This window comes from Engystomops pustulosus, chromosome 1, assembly GCF_040894005.1.
Source record: "Engystomops pustulosus chromosome 1, aEngPut4.maternal, whole genome shotgun sequence".
Taxonomy (NCBI): domain Eukaryota; kingdom Metazoa; phylum Chordata; class Amphibia; order Anura; family Leptodactylidae; genus Engystomops; species Engystomops pustulosus.
The window spans coordinates 186,716,791-186,735,598 of NC_092411.1; the positions used below are offsets into that span (position 1 = coordinate 186,716,791).

An 18,808-nucleotide genomic window follows, 5' to 3' on the forward strand; every position below is an offset into this window, starting at 1 on the left:
CATTTTAATTCTTTTATGCAACACATCAAATAATGCAACAGCAAATCTTTATACAATATCACATTTAGCAGAACAGTAACAGAATAGAACTATCAATTATAGTAGTCACTAGCCACTTGAAGTGCAATTCTTTTTATTCCAAATGAACCTTCAGGATAATCTGGGACACTAAACCACCAGCATCTCCTTATTGACCAGATATTTTATGTCCCCAAATATGTCAAAAAATGGCTGTCATAGTAATGGATCGTCGCTCCCCGATGACGTCAAGGGGAAAGACGATCCGAGCACATCCAAGCAAGATTGTGGCACCGACGCATTGCCGAGGGCGATCGAAGACATGTACAGCATGTTAAACATACATATTATTAGCCATTATAGCCAATGGGGTGCTGTTAACCTATGGGCTACAATATATATGGATACTTCATGTAAAGCCTAATCCACTAAAAATATACATGATCAGCCAAATGGAGCCCTATAGTCATGCATTCAAAAACTGGGATGTGAGCAGCACTCATCCCCTCCTCCTCTCCCTGGCGCCGACGTGCTACGGTACGCCGGGCAACGGCAGTGTAAATGCGCCCTAAAATGGAGTTTACCAACTACCAAATCACCTGAAAAGTTAAATCAGCATTGTAAAAGGTTTTTTATAAGCTTCCCAGAAATATCCTTCTAGTTTCAACACCACCTGTCACTTTAGAGGAAATTCATAAGTAAATGAGCTTCTGGTGCACAGGTTTTCCTCTTTCTTATGTAAAGAGGTAATGCGGGTTAGTGCTTGGCAGACTAGAAACAATCAAACAGGTGGTTTGCATTGTTTAAGTGCAATACACCAGGTGCTGGTACCTGAACACACGTTTTTTTTCATGGAAACGCATGTGCTTGGGCTGAGCCCCGCCACCAGGCTTATACACTGCCTTTGCAGCCGCAATTCAAACGTGTGGCCGTAACCTCAGTAAAATGACACATAGTAGGAAAATAGGAGAGGTATGTCCGGAAAGCCTATAACCTAAGTTATGCTGATATTACTTGTAATAACTACTAAAACAAAAGAAACTAATGGTTATCATACTAAAGTTAAGATATATTAGACACAGGAAATGTAAGGTATCTGTCTCATAAAAATATATTAGTATCATTCAATAATATAGAATATTTGAAGAAATTACACATTAAAAAAAATCACAAATATTAGCAAACTCATATATAAATATGTGATTTTTTTAGGAGATATTCCCTACATACATCAATCAGATTTATAAAGGTAATGTCACCACGGAACTGCAATAGATTATACAGCTGGAGGAGCTCAGTAGACTGATAAAATACAGTTATTTTGTATATTTAAATTCCAGTCTGTTTTGAGCTTAAGATGCGATCACACGTCGCGTTTACTGCATGTGTTTAAACGCATTGGAATAGCTGAAGAGTGATTTGCCTAATTAAACAGCTGTTAACACTTGCGTTTACAAAACACAACTGTTAACGCATTGTTAACACATGCACACCTTTAGGAGTCCAGGGGTGGGTCCGCCTTATCACTGTGACCACTTCCTGCAGTAGGTAGGTTGTAGTTTCTCCATGAATCTTTATGTAATACAAGCAAACTCCATGAAAGCAGGATACCAGTGTTATATTGGTTCTCCTTTTTACTGCGCTGCTCTGCGCTTTTGTTTCTTTAAGAGGATGGCCACTTTACCACGTGTGTGTAAATGTGGAGGGCAGGATAGTCTTCAGTGCTTTCTTGATATGTGAAGTGAAGGCTCCTGTCTTACCTCATCAGCCAGACATTCCTGTCCATAAAATCGCCCCCGATGGAAGGTAATATGATGTCTTACTGTCCATGAACACTTGCCCTGCCAGGACCTAGATCTTATATTCATGAATACTATAATAAGGTCCTGGCAGGGTGATTGTTCACGAACAGATACAGATCACATGACCCTACATCTGCAGCCATTTTATGGACAGGAATGTAATTGTAACCCCAGCCAAAAATTTTTTGGTCTCTGTGACAATTGGATTTTAAAAATGTCATAAGAACCAGGATAAAAGGCAAAGCTTAATTGTAGACACTTTTGATAACTGTTACAGCTGATCATTACAGCCTGGGACTAAAATACAGTAAATTACCAACATCCAGAGATCCGTTTGTAACTAGGGGACGTCTGTAAGTTGGGTGTTCTTAAATCGCGGACCGCCTGTAGATATATATTGGTGAATTACCTTATTTCCTACTTCCACACATCACAAAAACATGAGGTAATGTGGCCAATCACATTAAATCTTTATGTATATATACCGTATGTTCCGGCGTATAAGACGACCTGGTGTATAAGACGACCGCCTACTTTCCTGTTTAAAATATAGAGTTTAAGATATATTCGCCGTATAAGACTACCCCTTTTCCAACGCATACAAAACACCGGTAAAAATTAAAAAAGAAAAAACAGATTTGAATTTAACATGGTCCTTTTTTTAATGTAAATTCTTATGACATGCAGGTATATAGCAGGAAAACTGTCGCTCATAAACATAAGGCATACAACAACAACATTACCATTACAGCACAGCCCCCAGTAGTATACAGCACTGCCCCCAGTAGTATTCCGCACAGCCCCCAGTAGTATACAGCACAGCCCCCAGTAGTATTCCGCACAGCCCCCAGTAGTATACAGCACAGCCCCCAGTAGTATACAGCACTGCCCCCAGTAGTATTCCGCACTGCCCCCAGTAGTATACAGCACTGCCCCCAGTAGTATACAGCACTGCCCCCAGTAGTATACAGCACAGCCCCCAGTAGTATACAGCACAGCCCCCAGTAGTATACAGCACAGCCCCCAGTAGTATACAGCACAGCCCCCAGTAGTATACAGCACAGCCCCCAGTAGTATACAGCCTGCCCCCAGTAGTATACAGCACAGCCCCCAGTAGTATACAGCACAGCCCCCAGTAGTATACAGCACAGCCCCCAGTAGTATACAGCCTGCCCCCAGTAGTATACAGCACAGCCCCCAGTAATATCCAGCCAGCCCAGCATTAATAGAAAATAATAAACTTATATACTCACCCTCCGGTGGCCCCGACCTGCAGCGCTGCTCCCCCGATGTCCGCTCAGCCCGTGAGCCCTCTCCATGCACCGGGACCCGCCGTATAAGACGATTACCGGCGTATAAGACGACCCCAGAGAAGACATAAGATTTTTCTGTCTTCAAAAGTCGTCTTATACGCCGGTATATACGGTACTTCTCTACTTCACAGTAAAAAAAAAAAAAAAAAAGGCCCTGCACATTTTGTTAAAATCCCCATGAAACAATTCTACAAAAGTCGATAACCAGCATTTCTTGATCCACATGATTCTTATTCATCTTCTTTTGGTACCTCCGAAACCTTAAAAAAAATAAAATAAATAAAAATATAAGTTGTAACAGGGTAATGGTAACAGATGAAGGCTGTTTCTAATGGACAGTTCTAAATACAATTCTATTTATGCAAGTCACAGTGTTCACTGCAGAAAATATCAGAGTTCGGTCAGTGTAAAAAGACTGAAAATTTCCATGAGATTTTAACTTTTTTCTTCAGCGTTTGTTCTGTGTGTCTTGATGTGTGTGAAAAATGCAGTTAACCCCATCAATACCAAGTTTTTAAATTTTTTTTTCCATTTTTGTTTTTCACTCCTCCCCTTTTTGATTTTTCCATTTACAAAGCTATTTGAGGTTTGTTATCTGCAAGACAAATTGTACTTTCGAGTTGCACTTAATATGCCATGTGCCATATACTGGGAAGCGGTGGAATTGACAAAAAAAACACGAAGCACATATTTTACAACTTTCATTGTGCGGTCCAGTCGACACCACACCTTCAGTATACAGGGTTGTGCGAGGTGTCATTGTGAGATACCTTTATGACAATTTTAACCTTTTGATAACTTTTTATTCAAATCTTTGGGTGAAGACACACATGGCGTTTTTGGGAAGTTTTTACTAAGTGCGTTTTCAGATCGTTAAAAATGCATGCGTTAAAAAACGCATCCGTTTTTTTAAAAACGCATGCGTTTTTGTCCGTTTTTCATTGCGTAATTTCGGAAAAACGGACAAAAACACATGCGTTTTCAAAAACCGCATGCGGTTTTTAAAAACCGCATGCAGTTTTTAAAAACGGACGCGTTTTTTAACGCATGCGTTTTTAACGATCTGAAAACGCACTTAGTAAAAACGGCCCAAAAACGCCACATGTGTCTTCACCCTTTAGCTGAGGCAAAATGGCAAAAAAAGGTGTCAATTCGACATTTGTAACTGAAAAATTGTTTTTCTATTTTTTAAAGATGGGGCATTTTAGGACGCAGCGATACATAACAAGTTTATGATTTTCCTTTTTTTTTTTTAATAAGCAATCTAAATGGGGCAATTTGAATTTGTAGGGGTATTTTTTCATATCTTTTAAAACTTTTTCATGTTTTTTTTTTTTTTTTTTAAACTAAGATCCCTCTGCATACACCACTTCAAGACCATCTGACGAATAGTATATTTACTTTGGCAGGATGTAAGGGTTAAAAGTGATCAAAAATGGGCATTAAAAAAAAAAATCTGATTGGTCTATCTTTACTATGGCAATGGATCAGTGAAAAACAATGCAGTTGAATTTGGCAACAATGCAGTGCAATTTGTTCTTGATGTATCCCCATAGAGTTGTGTACATTTTTTACTCATTTCTTGCAAAAGTAATGCGAATTTCAGATGCATAAAAAAAATGTGCATAACAAAACGCACATCTGACAAAACACGGTAAATAGAACAGATCCAATCAAAGTCCAATGCAAGTGGTGTGTGTCACTAACACGCATAGAACCAGTGGGTGAAGCGGCCTTATGCATTTATTTTATGCTACTTACAGCTAGCAATGTATTTTATGACATGTAGTGTAGCACAGGACTGCTTGGTCATTGGAATCGATTCAGCGGAATTAGCATTGAACAGTGAGGGCGCGTTCACACGTTGCATTTTGGTTGCGTTTTCATCGCGTTTGAAACGCATATACAACAGCTGATGTGAGGTGATTTGCCTAATTACATTACCGTTTACGTTTGTAAACGCAATGTTAACGCATGCGTTAACAAAATGCATGCGTTAACGCATGCGTTAACATCGCGTTTACGAAGCGTTTTGTAAACGATAACGTTAACAGTGATGTAATTAGGCAAATCACCTCTCCTCAGCTGTTGTATAAGCACTTCTAACGCAATGAAAACGCAGGTCAAAACGCAACGTGTGAACGCGCCCTAAAAGTGAAGATAGTGAACATGTATAGATGTCAGTGCAGTGGCACAATTGTAGCACCTATCTCTTCTGAACACCAAGTCTTCCCTTCATCAGGATTTGGTTTCAAGGTGCCACAAAACCAGAGATATTAAATCTTAAAGTTCCTATCAATAATGAGATGTTTTATAGATGGCCTCTGCCAACTGTAACTTAACCACTTGCCGCCAACTGCTATATTAGTATATTAGCGGTCAGCAAGGGGATTATGGAGGGGGCCCACGGGATGAGCCCTTTCCATACATCCAGGGGGGTTTGCTGGCACTGATCGTGGATGTAAACCTGTTAAATGCTGCCAGCTGAGATTGTCTCTCCCTGATGATGTCACAGGAAGAAACAATCTGTCTCTATGGCATCCTGTATAAGACTCTGTAACGATGCGTCAATGGAAAGCTGTTACAGATCAATAGCGAATCTACCATGTACTGCAATACTGCAGTATTACAGTACATGGCAGGAGCCATCAGACCCCCTAACGGTCTACAAATACAATTTAATAATATACATAAACGTGTTATGTACCCTCTTCCAGCCTGTCAGCTGAGGGCAGAATGTAGTAGGAGCTGCAGGGAGACAGCAGACTGTTTGCAAAAAAAAAAACATGTACCTTCTGCATAGGTAGTCAAATCTGGGAATGTTGACTGATTGACACTTTACATATTTTTAACATATTTTCATAAAGGTTTATTCACTTTTACTGGTGATTAAACTTTAATGGAAAAAAATTACTAAAAGTGTATTTTCTTTCAACACTTTTAGGAGAAAGTGTCAGACCCTTGCCATCTTCCATCTTGTGGATTGGGGTTACTTGTCATTTAAGGGAAAGCCCCTACCATCAAAATCAAGCAAGGATAAAAAAAAAGGGAATCTTACTTATTGATTCAGACACAGTGACAGTGGTTATCTTCTAATATTTGGTAACCAGGGACTCCTTCCTTCTAAAATGAACTTTTAAAATTATTCTAATGAGCCTGAAGGGCTATGTGTGTATTACAGAAGTCCTCTGTGCTCTGGCTTCACAATACTGTACATCAGCACCCCTCAGTCTCACCCCCCTGCACTTCCAGTAATCTCGGCAACAGTGAGCATTGAGTGGGGGGCTCCTTCTGAATGTAAAAGCCTATCAATCTGAGGGGTTCTATACTGTTGTACAGACAAGCACTGCCAATATGTGGCGCTTCCCTCCCCTAATACTAATGCTCTGAATGCTTCCGTGTGACAGAATTGTGTTTTCTAAACTGTGCAGAAACCAGTTGATGGCAGGCTTTGGTTGGTGGCCAGCTGATGGGTGCAGTGACCTGTAATGATGTGGGGCATGCTGCAGCCTCTCAGGAATTGCTCATGCAGCTGAAACACTCACTATTATCTTCACTTCATAAAGCAGCTCTGGACGGTCAAAAAGAAAAGTATATAGAGGAGGCCTCCAGGACTAAACTATTTGAAATAGCTTGGATACAATACCTTTATTTATGCCCATAAACATGAGTCTTCCAAAATTCAATCTTTGTGGTGATCATACACGTAGCACAACTGCACCAGCATGGAGGACATTCAAAGGTCCAGAAATGACTCATTCACATGTGCATTGTGAGCAGGAACAGATGTATGAGGATTTCATATGTGAAGGTCCTTCTGAGTATAAAATTTGGTGGGTGGTTTGGGTGGCTATGGGCCCTTATAGGCTTGGGCCCCAGGCTATTGCCCAAGATGCCTATATTATAATCCACTACTATTGGCAAACATAGGGCACAGCTGCCAGAGGTGGAACTCCGATCTCTCCGGGGGGGCATCCATGCCTTCACCTCAAAGTGCAAAGTTTGCCAGACAGGACTTCTGATTCGGGATAATAGCAGTTTTGAGGCCCGGGAAGAAGTTCTATTCAAATCTGGATTCCCCTCCTAATTCTCATCTGTATTCTCCTCAAATGCTAATATCGTTGGCAGCTGTGGCACCGAGCAATAAGTTACTGCTGAAATTGCAGTGTTGGCAATCTGCGATAAATAAGTGGGTTTTGAGATGCAGATTGGGCACTCAGGCTCAAAAAAATCCACTAACACTATCCTATATGATCAAGCACCCTGCTATATTACCAATACATATTTAATAAACATTTCACCTTAGTAGGTCAACATGCTGGGGTATTAATAGTTATGTTTTAAGTAAAAAGAAAAATAATAATCCGTTAAATCTGTTATTCCACAAAGAATAAAAAGAATAAAACCAGACGATGATAAACATTTATTGTATTTACACTTGTATCCCTAGTTAATGCAGTAATATTATTAAAACAGCACCCCCGACAGTTTCTATTAAACAGCTTTTTTTTGTGTCCACCCCAGTAAATATTCTGAGATGGGCATTTATGCTCAGACTTTCCTCTTTTGGGTATGTGAGGAAGTCCTGCTGTGGTGAACTACTTGCTTCTGGAGATATAGGGGAAGATTTAAAGGGCATCTACCACTAGGAGGAAGGATTGTATGCAAATGAGCCTGAGGGGCTCCAGGCTTCATAGCTGTTAATGGAGCCTGGAGCCCCTCAGGCTCATTTGCATACAGTCTTCCATCCTGGTGGTAGATGTCCTTTAATAAAGTGTCAGTGAATACACCAGTGGAGACTACACAGTCTTAATCTGGCAGATTTCAATTTTCTAGGACCCCAGCTAGTCCACATTCCATTTTCAGACAAGTTAGAAAAGTACTAGATAATAGTCTAAACCCTTTAATAAATGATGTGCACAACATTTGAGGCAAACATTACTCCCGTAGTAAATCCCCCATAGCGCCTTATCTGTTGTATAGATTAGGATATACTATTGCACTTATGGTCTCATCCTCATCACAGTCTGTGTTTGACAGTCAGCAGAGTCAGGGAGACACATGCAGCATCATCACAGCAGTATTTTAGAGATTGATGTGGGTCCCAGAGGAGAGACCCACATTGAGACATGCTGTGGTTACATAGATCCTTTTTGGGAAATATATGTAGACGAGCTGTTATAAGAATTCTCATAAATGTTGGTGGTAGAAAAGTGGAAGGGGGCATTGGATCAATGATATTTTATGCAATCCTCTTACCTGATGCTGTTCTGACACCAGAACTGCCATGAACAGGTCCAGTATATGAAGGTCTACTCCAGGTGTCATGATAAGCTGTATGTGGAGAATAGGCTGTCCTAGGCCTGAGTACAAAGAAATCTTGATACATTAATCATTTTTACATTACAAAAAAGGAACCAAATAAAAGTTTTAGGCACCAGTAACCAAGCAAAACCGTGAGGAACCAGGGACAATGTGGTTGACAAGTACAAGTCAGGGTTGGGTTATAAAAAATATCCAGATTTCTGATGAGCACCATGACATCCATTATCAACTGGAAAAAACATGGTACCACAAAAAACCTGCCGACCAAAACTCACTGACTGGAAAAGGCTATACATCAGAAAGTCAGCACAGAGACAAAAGGTAGCCCTGAAGGAGCTGCAATAATTTCAGACTGGGACTGATGTTTAACAGAGGAATGACCCAAAACATTCTACTCAAGCCTTCTAAATACTCCAGCCGAAACCATATAACCTGAAAGAAGTGGAGCCGTTTTGTCTTGAGGAATGGGTTAAAATCCCAGTGGTGATACATACAGCAAAAAGTTCTATACAGTTTGGACTGAAGTTTTCTGTTTTTTTCTACAATATGTTTTTTTTTAATTCAAATAAATTAATTAATCTAAATGATAAGTCTGTAATGTCTGCATGTTCTTTACATGATCCAGGTATTTACAAGTTATGAGGTAGCAAAACACAAAGAATGGCAGGTGAATAATTACACAAGCAACTGTACAATCTAATACTTACCTCTGACTGCCAAACAGATAGCCAAGCACTCCACCAGTCCCCAAACCTGTCCAAAACCCAGGTCCTTGGTTTGCCTGGCTGCCGAAGGATGATGTACCTCCAAAGTTACCAAATCCTGATGATGCACCTATAAGAAATACATGAACATCCTGTCTTGAATAATGTTAAATATTACAAGTAAAATTCTACCTGTTGTAGATGGTTTAAAATTTACTTTCTACTTAGAATAATGGCGGTTCCCACTAAGCTTCTCTAACAGCATTTCGTAAGAGTAAGGTCAATATAGACATGCTTGTTGTGACGTAAATGAGGTGACTGCTCTATAACAAGCTCCCACAGAATTATAAAGTCTCCATCTATCACTTGGCTCACAAAGTGGTGAGAAGTGAAGAATATGGTACCTTTTTTATTAATAGTGACCTAGAAGTTGACACATTTGTCTTAAAACTGCATAAATTGCAAGAGCCCTTTACACTTCAGTTATTTGTTATATAACTTATGTATAATCATGTGCCCATTCTCTGTGCTACCAACAATCACCTTTATTATTGCATCAGCTGACAATCAAGCATTGCAGGTCCTTTTTACATGGAACTATTATCTGGCTGCAATAGTTATGTTAAGCCCCCCGACCTGCTGTCAGTGGCGGATTTGGTCAAAGGATGGAGAACCATCACTGACTACGCTGTCACTGTTTATTTGGTTTTGTACTTTAGATGAATGAGCCTAAAACAAGGATGCAAAGATATACATTGCCCCAACTCTAGTCCATATCTGAGGCTCCAACTGAGCAACTCGACCAGACTTACAGATTTAGCAGACTGTTAAATAGACACATTCCTTTTCCTCACTATTGATTTTCACTTAAGGAAACAGATAAAAAAAGAAAATAAAGCATTTACCAGTGAAGTCTGACTTGAACCCTGGTGGTGGAGGTGCACTGGCCTGGCTGTAGTTTTGGTGCTCATGTCCATAATTATCAGGGTGGGGGTGCTGTTGCTGATGTGAAGGCCCACTCAAAAATAACTTGTACACACCATAAGCCAGCCCCAGAATGACTAAAAAGACAATGACCCCACTGCCATCAGAGGAATGTGGACTGTTCCAACCACTTGATTTTCCTTGGAAAAAGCCAGAGCCAAATCCTGTAGAGCTATAACCACTTTGAGATCTCTTCCGTCCTTCTTCTGTCAGCTCCAGAGTGTACTCCAACCCACAAGAGCCACGCAAAATGTATGGATCTTCAGGGTAGTCAAATCCCTCACAGCTTACTTCTATTTTCCCAAATCTGTAAGCGTTGTCCATGTCCACCTTGCATTCCCACTAGATTTGAAAACAAAAATATCTCATAGCAATATATTCACAGATCATGTAAACAATTGATTATTCTTATTCTGGTGTATGGAAGCGACCACGACCCCTTGTCACACCAGATAAGTCATGAGGCATAGGCCTCTTGATGTATGCCCCCCCCCCCCAGGGCGTCAGGTGCATGATCACTTGAGACCAACTTACCTAGGCATATCCTTAAATACAATACACTCAATACATGCAAGAACTCAGAGATGGCAGTAATTTACATTAACAAGCTTTATATTCCATTATATTTTTTCTTGCTTCGGTTCCACTTCTTGGTTTGGCTTATAAATGATGACTAAATATGTTGATCAGACTATGCCCATCTGAATGGGGCCTAAAACATCAGAAGATCTATATTGTAAATCTACATATAGATCTATATGTTTGGATGGTTCCATTAGTGTAGACACTGGATATATATATATATATATATATATATATATATATATATATATATATATATATATATATATATATATATATATATATGATATATACCAGTGGTGGCGAACCTATGGCACTGGTGCCAGAGGCGGCACTCTGAGCCCTTTCTGTGGGCACCCAGGCCATCACTCCAGAAGGAAGTTCACCAGACAGAACTCAAAGAATCTGCCTGCAGAATCTTTCTACAATGATAGATGAATTTGCCCTCCTCCTTTTAACTGCGTTGGTGTCCTTGGGAGGCTGAAGGATTGAAAGTTGTCAATGAACAAGGAGAAATAAATTACTACTTAAATTGCTGTGCTGGCACTTTGTAATAAATAAGTGGCTTTTGGTTGAAGTTTGGGCACTGAGGCTCTAAAAGGTTCGCCATCACTGATATATACCCTTGTGGATGAGTTGGGGTATATATCAACTTTATACAGCAAAGAATGGAAATTAGGAGAGACATAAATTTCACAATAGTTTCCACCACACTACACTTACTTGAACATCAATTCCATCCCATCCTCTGTTGTAACACTGTACCACTGGTGGTATCACCGCTCCACAGCCAGCACTACCTCCAATGCATTTCAGTTGTGGGACAGGAGCTGCCCGCCGGGCACTGGTGTATCTGTCAGCATATAATGTGATGGCCCCAATGTCCCTCAGTAAAACACGCTCTGGAAGAAAGAAAAGACTATTTTACAGATTTTCATGACAAAGTCACTACAATATTAAAAAAAAACAAAAACAAAAAAAAAAACCACACATGAGAAGGTGTGCAAACAAAATGTTAATATATGACTGTTACTGTGCAGATTTCCACTGAAAAAAGTAGGGCTGTTACTTACTAAAATTCTCAGATTTGCTACAATTGCCACAAATGTCTGTATAATATAGGCAAATTTGACTTTTTCTACATTGAAAAGGGTATGTATAAGCTCTTCCTGATGGTTGCTTCCACACAATCAGTTTTTCAGATGCAGTTTATGATGTCTAAACCAGGAGTGGAGTTAGTGGCTCTCAATGATGTATTCTCACACATTATGATCCACACCTGCTTTTGGCTTCAAAAACTGCAACAGAAAAATTGAACGTGGGAAAAGCCAGGCAGGTCTTGGTGGGACTTAGGCTACATTCACACAATGTATGCCCGCCGTACCGTAGTAGGGCGGGCATACATCGGTGCTGCGGAGAGGAGGAGGGGATGAGCGCTGCTCACCCCCGCCCCTCTCCATAGGGAGATACAGCGCATGGCGCCGTATCACGGGAAAAGATAGGACATGTCCTATCTTTTCCCGTGCTACAGAGCGGTACGGTGCCGCACGTGTGCAGCACCGTACCGCTCCCGTACAGGGCCGCGAGCCCATAGAAGTGGACCATCAGTTTTTTTCGATTGTCAATGACCCTACCTCCCCCTTCCTGAGGAAATGGCCACAGTAGTATATCTACACTGTAAGGGCACGTTCACACGTTCATAACGAGACGCTAGCGCACAGTGGGGCCGATCGCATATACGTTTCCCGGGAAACGCATGCGATTAATAACCCGCTCGCATGTGTTTCTCTGGAAACGCATATGCGATCGCCCCAAACTCCGCCCCCTGTGCGCTAGAGTCGCGTTATCTACAGTGTAGATATACAGTGTAGATATACTACTGTGGCAATTTCCTCAGGAAGGGGGAGGTAGGGTCATTGACAATCGAAAAAAAAATAACACTGTGTTTATATAACCCCTTAGTCTCTTTTACACTGCAAAGTACCAGATCACCTTTCCTTAGCTTCAGAAGAGATTGTTCAGGATTAAAGATTTTTAAGAAAATAATCATACTGGTCTTAGTTCACACCTGTCACACCCTAACGTCAGGACACTGCAGGATAACACTGGGTGCTGCTCAGGCAGCGGATGGTGCACCCCAATGCAAAAAAGTTTCAAGAAGTAGTAACCACATAGAGAGAAGAGACTGAGCTCTTCAGATCCAACATTCCCCATTACAGAAATGAAAGCTACTAATAGGCGAGCATCACAGTGTCACTAGGAAAGCTGGGTGACACCCATTACCAGTATAATATTACCGTGCTGATTCCAGCCCCGCACTCCGGACAGCTCCAGCACAGTGAGCAGCACAAGTGTGAGCCCCGCGGCTGCCATGCTCCCGATCACTGTCCTCAGATGTCTCCACACCTTGAGTCGCCCGACCACTTTTATTGATGTCGCATTACACAGAATTTCATCAGCACTTCCTATACCTGAAGCTTGTCACACGCCTATTGGTCCACTGCCAGAAAGGGGCGTGATGTTATGCACAGAGTCATTTTTGTTAATAAAGTTATACAAAAGAGAAAAACATTGCACGGATCAGAGGATGCTTTTTACTTCCGGCGGAAGCGGTGTGGTAGCTGTGGTGGATCGAGCAGATATTGCGGAGTCTTAGCTGTGTTATTATCCGGTCATCACACAGGTCACCGCACAGCCCAGTTAGAAGAAGCTGCAATGGCTGGAATTAAAGGTAACGTCCTCTGCCTGGTTAAAGGCATTGCCAGAGGGTGACAGCTCATATCTGTGTACCAGCCCTGAGTGGATGCGGCTACTATCCTCAGAGACTATAGAGAGATTTACACAGTCATTTTGTCACATTCTCACTTTGCTCAAGTGCTAGCTGCTAAATAAAAGATTGGCACCCAGCTTTCCTGGACTCCCGAATGGAAAATATGCCTCTGCAGGAATGGAGTTTACATTTCTGATTTCATAGACTAAACACTCCTAGCAAGATATGAACCTCTTCCCGTGGCAGTATGTCTCTGACTTTGCTTATGTCAGGGTTGAAGTTGGATTTAAAGGGGTATTCTGGGCATTCACATTCAGTTTCATTAATCTGCCATATATACACATTTCTTCAATAGATGTTATTAAAAAAAAATGTTCCTGTGCGAAGATAGTTTCTCATAAATGTAGTTATTTGGTCCCTTCGAAACAAGACTGTGTCCTTGGATACGGCCACCTCTGCTGGAGTGATTGCACAAAGAAACAACTTGCTTTTTTATATGAAATGTCCCGGAGTTACTGCAGGACTCAAAGCCATCCTGTGGTAATGAAGGCTGAATCCTGGTGGTCAGACAGGACTCAATAGCGCATGTCTGGCCACCGCTGCCAGAATGTGAGGTGGTCGTATCTGAGGAAGCCATCTCGTTTATAAGGGACCATATGACTACATTTATGAGAAATTATCTTCACACAGGAACATTTTTTTTTAATAACATCCAATTGAATAAATGTTTACATGTTGCAAATGAATTAAATGTAAATACCAGAAGGGAACACCCCTTTAGGTTTTGTATAGTGTGATGTGTCTGTGGGCATCTGGCACAATCCCATTTGTCTTTGCTGACATTGTGGGGGTAGATTTATCAATTTGTCTGCACCTAAAAATTGTCTGAAAGCACTGTGTCACTGTTTAAGGCGGAACAGAAAAAGTACATGGTTCTCCCAGTGACTATAGATATAGGACATGTGATTAGAGGTGCACGTGACGCCACTCTAGTTCTAGTATGTCTCCATATAGATATCTCTGGGTTAAGCCATGCCTCCTCCATGAACCAGGTGCAACTTGTACATAAAGAATGGATTTATTTCATGTAATTTCCTTTGAGTGAATGAAAACCTAGTGATTCACTAGATTTTGCTTCATTCGTTCATAGGAAATCTACATCCTTGACTGAGTTCCAAGTAAGTGGTTTAATATCCTGCAAAAAAAAAAAAAACCTACAGAGAAGTTGTAACTTCTTAGGAGTTAAAGTGCCAGGAGGGATTACAGCGGTCAGATGACTGCCTGCTGACTGGTCGCCAGGCTCATCCACTGATCTTCACATTCTCCAGCCTTAGCTGTTCCACTGTAGCTCTTTCAATGCTTAAAAGTTCCAGCATCACTAGTCACATCTGTGTCTTCTACAAGTCTATTTCTGGCTATGGAAACTAGATGGGAGAATTGTGGTAGGAATCTTCTATATCCTGAATCAAGTACTGTGATTAGTTTTTGCATGTTATGTGACTATCGCACATTGTATCTCACTCTTATGGAACAATATACTGGGTGTGGATGTCCAAATTATCACTTTTATGACCCTAGCAAGACTTGAAGATTTAATAGTGTAACTCCCAAAAGCCAATATTAAGCCCACAAGGTTCTTCAATTCAATCTATAAGATCTTCTTCTATGAGATTCATTTTGAGGAATTGTTTTTCAGCTCTGATCAGCCTGTCATTTGGAGGAGCTATCGGATTGATGTTTTTGATGCTTGGATGTGCACTGCCTACATACAAGTAAGTACAAATTATCTAATGTGATTGGTGAAACTCATTTTTTTGTATACGTGTGGCATTTTTCCCTATGTAATTAAAGAAAAGACTCATTTACATAGCTGCATGTCCCTCTATTCCTTGCTAGGTTTAAATAGGAAACAGTAGCTTCCATCACCCTTCTGCTAGGATCCATTAATATTGTAAGACAAAAATGGTGGTGCAGACAAGTGATGGAAAGCTCCATAAATTTATTAGTGCTCAGAAATTGGACTAGGTCCACCTACTAGTGCTGTGAAGTGTCTTCTTAATTAGAAATGGTCCTAGCGAGCTTGCTTACCCATCTTGTTTGATTTTCTAAAATGTCCACTGCCTTAGTAGATCCTGTGAACTATGACTTGCAACACTAGAACTAGAAGCCAAAACTGCTAAATACATGGTTTGTGTGACTCGCCCACTTTGTTACATAGAAGTATTAATGGCAGATGTGTAGTTTATGTTCTAGTCCTGGAAGAATGTCGTTCTTAGTCTTATGTGGTGTTTTCACTTTCTGCAGTCAATATTGGCCGTTGTTTGTGCTGTTTTTCTACATATTGGCACCAATTCCGTACTGCATAGCAAGAAGAGTAGTTGATGACACCGATGCTGCAAGTAATGCCTGCAAGGAATTGGCCATATTTCTCACAACTGGGATTGTAGTATCTGCATTTGGACTGCCTATTGTCTTTGCCAGAGCGGAACTAGTAAGTGCTTTTTTTTTTTTCGGTTATTTTCTTTGCTTCCAAATTGTAAAAAAGTTGTATATGATAATCATTTTAGTTCAGACCTATCTGCCCAAAAATAAGGTAAAACCCAGTTGTAGTGGGGTAGCAAGCATGCTGTTATAAAGCAAAATGCTGTTTGTGCAGACCATTTCCATTATAGGCTAAAGGGTTTTGTGTGAGTGAACTATTCCCTTTTTTTTTTTATTTAGTTCCTAAATGCTTGTAGGTAACATAATAAAGTGTACATGTTTACATGTTTTTCCCCACAGCATTCCAACCCTGCACATCCCACATAGCGCCCAGTCTCTGTTATGCTGTGGCCACCATGTATGATTTGGCAAAGTCTGTGCCGTGCTACATAATAATAAATAAAGGCATTATTATTATTATTATAAAGGAATTATTACCCAGTACGGCCCAGCAGAAGCTGAGTTGCCTTTGAATGGCACCTAACCATAGAGGCTGAAATGGTCACAATTCAATTCAAAGAAGCTTTATTGGCAGTCCCAAATACAAACATTTAGAGTAAGGGATTGGAGTGAGTGGATTTCTCTTCCAAAGGAAGTCCCAAAGGAAATCTTGGAGTCTCCTAAAGTGAATGCCGCAGACTATTTGGGGCAGTGTAGCAGGATTGGGCCTTATCATCACTAACCTCCCGGTCCCGGCACATTTGGCAAAGTATATCTAATAATGTAAAATGAATTCAAATAAATACATTTACCAAAAATGTGTTTCTAGGAAGTTAAAAATTACATGGATTTAACAAAAGCGATGCATTTTTGTTGTTTTCTCTTATTCAGATTAAATGGGGAGCCTGTGCGCTGGTCCTGACAGGAAACACCGTCATCTTTTCTACTATTTTAGGCTTCTTCCTAGTGTTTGGAAACAATGATGATTTCAGTTGGCAGCAGTGGTGAAGCATATTGCAGAACTGAACTCTACAGATGGCCATGATCCTGACTCCAGCGCCCATCCCTTCAGCCAGTGAACAGACTAAGCACAGACGACTGGCATCAGCATGTGGAGTCTTGTCATTGTTTCATCGTGCTTTTGCCATGGACATGCAGAATGGTTTTACCAGGAATTTTCTTCTAGAGAAAACAAACTCTGTTTCAGCTTCCTTGATGATTTCTGTAATTGTCATACCTTCTTGGTAGCTTTATGTTACTTTTTTTTTTATATTATTTTCTTTTAATGAACCCCATGTTTTGGTCATTCCTTGTTCATAGTCAGGAAGAGAAATGCCATAGACAATGCACTTTTATTTGAGGTGTTAAATGTAGATCTCCTTTTTACGTGTCACATGAATACAAATTATCTTATTTATTTTCAGGTGCAGTTTTTCTGTATAAATATTGTCCCACTTGTTGGGTTTTTTGTTTTGCCATGACAGAGAAAACTACCTAACTGAAGCTTTTCCGTTAGCTAACCTGTACGCAAGTGGTTCTTAGTGGCTCCAAGTATGTATAAATGGACAAACAAATGATTCTCTTACCTTGCATATTGAAGGAGTTGCAGCTTTTTACAGCATTAAAGAAATGCATTTGGTCCTCCATGGGTGGATCATTAACGCTTAGCTGTTATCGGAGAGCTTTAATTCGGCCACATATTAGACTTCGTATTATAGGCGTTGAGAAGTGGAGATGTTATTTTCATAATTCTATTTTTCTCTATTCTAATATGACTCTTTCAGCTCTTTCCCCTAGATAATCTAATAATTCAGCTTCACATGGTTAATCTCTAGTACATATTTTTTTATGTTAATAGTTAGTCCAAGGCTACATGCACACATCTGGGTCATCACAGGACGTGCCGGATGGGTGAACATCAAAAATAAAAGCAAATTTTCCAAATGTAAACGTTTGCCCAGTTTGGGGAGTCAACTACTAGTTTCCTGAATGAGCAGTAGTTAAAGTGATATGAGCAATTTTAGTTTGATTGCAGGTAAGGACACACTTTCAGCTCTAGTGGTGCTTTGAAAAGCCACCTATGTATCATAAAAGGGGAAAAAGTCCAAGGGGAAAGTGCTGCTATTTTCAGTACACTTCTGATTTTAAAAACTGCTTTAAAGTACCTAAATGTGTGTCCTTACGTTGAATGGATGTCTTACTACTTAATATTTTATTGTAATATTTATGTTATTATATTTCTATCTAGTATTAGACATTAGAATTAAATGCTATGACTTTATGATTAGCAGAGTCCAATTTCTGAGACTTCCTCAGTCCTGATAAGGAAGATGCTGGAATTTCGAACATTCACATGGACGTATTTTTAGACAGAAAATTCTGTGTCAGAATTTCTCCAGAATCTGCCTCCAACATGATCCAATTTACTTGAACGGAGCTGCACTGCATTTTTAGCTGGGATACTGCTGCACAAATAAAACCTATGAAACTGACTGTACTGTATTGTCCCTTCACTTTTAAGATTGGTGGGTTTCATATTGGTTGTTTCCCCCCCAATCATTAGGTGAGGGATTATCCTAACAATATACCATCATGTTGTGAGATGGCAATAAACTTTGAATACAGTTGCATTAAATGTCTGCATTAAAAACTTTCTGTTCAAAATTTATTCAAGGGAGTGTGCTGGGCCTCAAATTATTAAGTAGGAATATCTAAGCAAAATAATATACAGTTTTTAAAGGAAATGTTTTAACAAATATATTATTCATTGCCCCATTTAGTGACTGACAGACCTGTATGCAGTACTGGAGAGACTCATCATATAGAATCCTAAGTGTAGAAAAAGCAACTATAAATAAATAAAATGCAAGTATAAAATTCAGTATCCTT

General features: G+C 40.2%; 2 protein-coding genes across 2 annotated transcripts; one reads left to right on the top strand and one right to left on the bottom strand.

Annotated features, from left to right (window-relative positions):
• Nucleotides 1–3,140: 3,140 nt before the first annotated feature.
• On the bottom strand, nt 3,141–13,237 carry SARAF (store-operated calcium entry associated regulatory factor). Its single transcript, XM_072115266.1, has 6 exons — nt 13,026–13,237; nt 11,452–11,630; nt 10,068–10,488; nt 9,166–9,292; nt 8,393–8,496; nt 3,141–3,393 (listed from the first exon to the last, which is right to left on the bottom strand). Exons 1-6 carry the CDS (start codon nt 13,099–13,101, stop codon nt 3,368–3,370), a joined length of 933 nt encoding a protein of 310 aa, XP_071971367.1. The 5' UTR covers nt 13,102–13,237; the 3' UTR covers nt 3,141–3,367.
• A 54-nt stretch (nt 13,238–13,291) lies between these two features.
• On the top strand, nt 13,292–18,200 carry LEPROTL1 (leptin receptor overlapping transcript like 1). Its single transcript, XM_072115279.1, has 4 exons — nt 13,292–13,459; nt 15,195–15,270; nt 15,803–15,989; nt 16,811–18,200. Exons 1-4 carry the CDS (start codon nt 13,444–13,446, stop codon nt 16,925–16,927), a joined length of 396 nt encoding a protein of 131 aa, XP_071971380.1. The 5' UTR covers nt 13,292–13,443; the 3' UTR covers nt 16,928–18,200.
• The last annotated feature ends 608 nt before the right edge of the window (nt 18,201–18,808 follow it).

Bases quoted from the DNA above. Each gene is read 5' to 3' on its own strand.
- SARAF (XM_072115266.1), bottom strand. From the start codon at position 13,101: ATGGCAGCCGCGGGGCTCACACTTGTGCTGCTCACTGTGCTGGAGCTG. The intron at 11,631-13,025 runs GTAATATTATAC...TCTTTCTTCCAG, and splicing joins GCGGGGCTGGAATCAGCACG to AGCGTGTTTTACTGAGGGAC. The intron at 9,293-10,067 runs GTAAATGCTTTA...TATTTCTTATAG, and splicing joins GTTCAAGTCAGACTTCACTG to GTGCATCATCAGGATTTGGT.
- LEPROTL1 (XM_072115279.1), top strand. The intron at 15,271-15,802 runs GTAAGTACAAAT...CACTTTCTGCAG, and splicing joins TGTGCACTGCCTACATACAA to TCAATATTGGCCGTTGTTTG. The intron at 15,990-16,810 runs GTAAGTGCTTTT...TCTCTTATTCAG, and splicing joins TCTTTGCCAGAGCGGAACTA to ATTAAATGGGGAGCCTGTGC.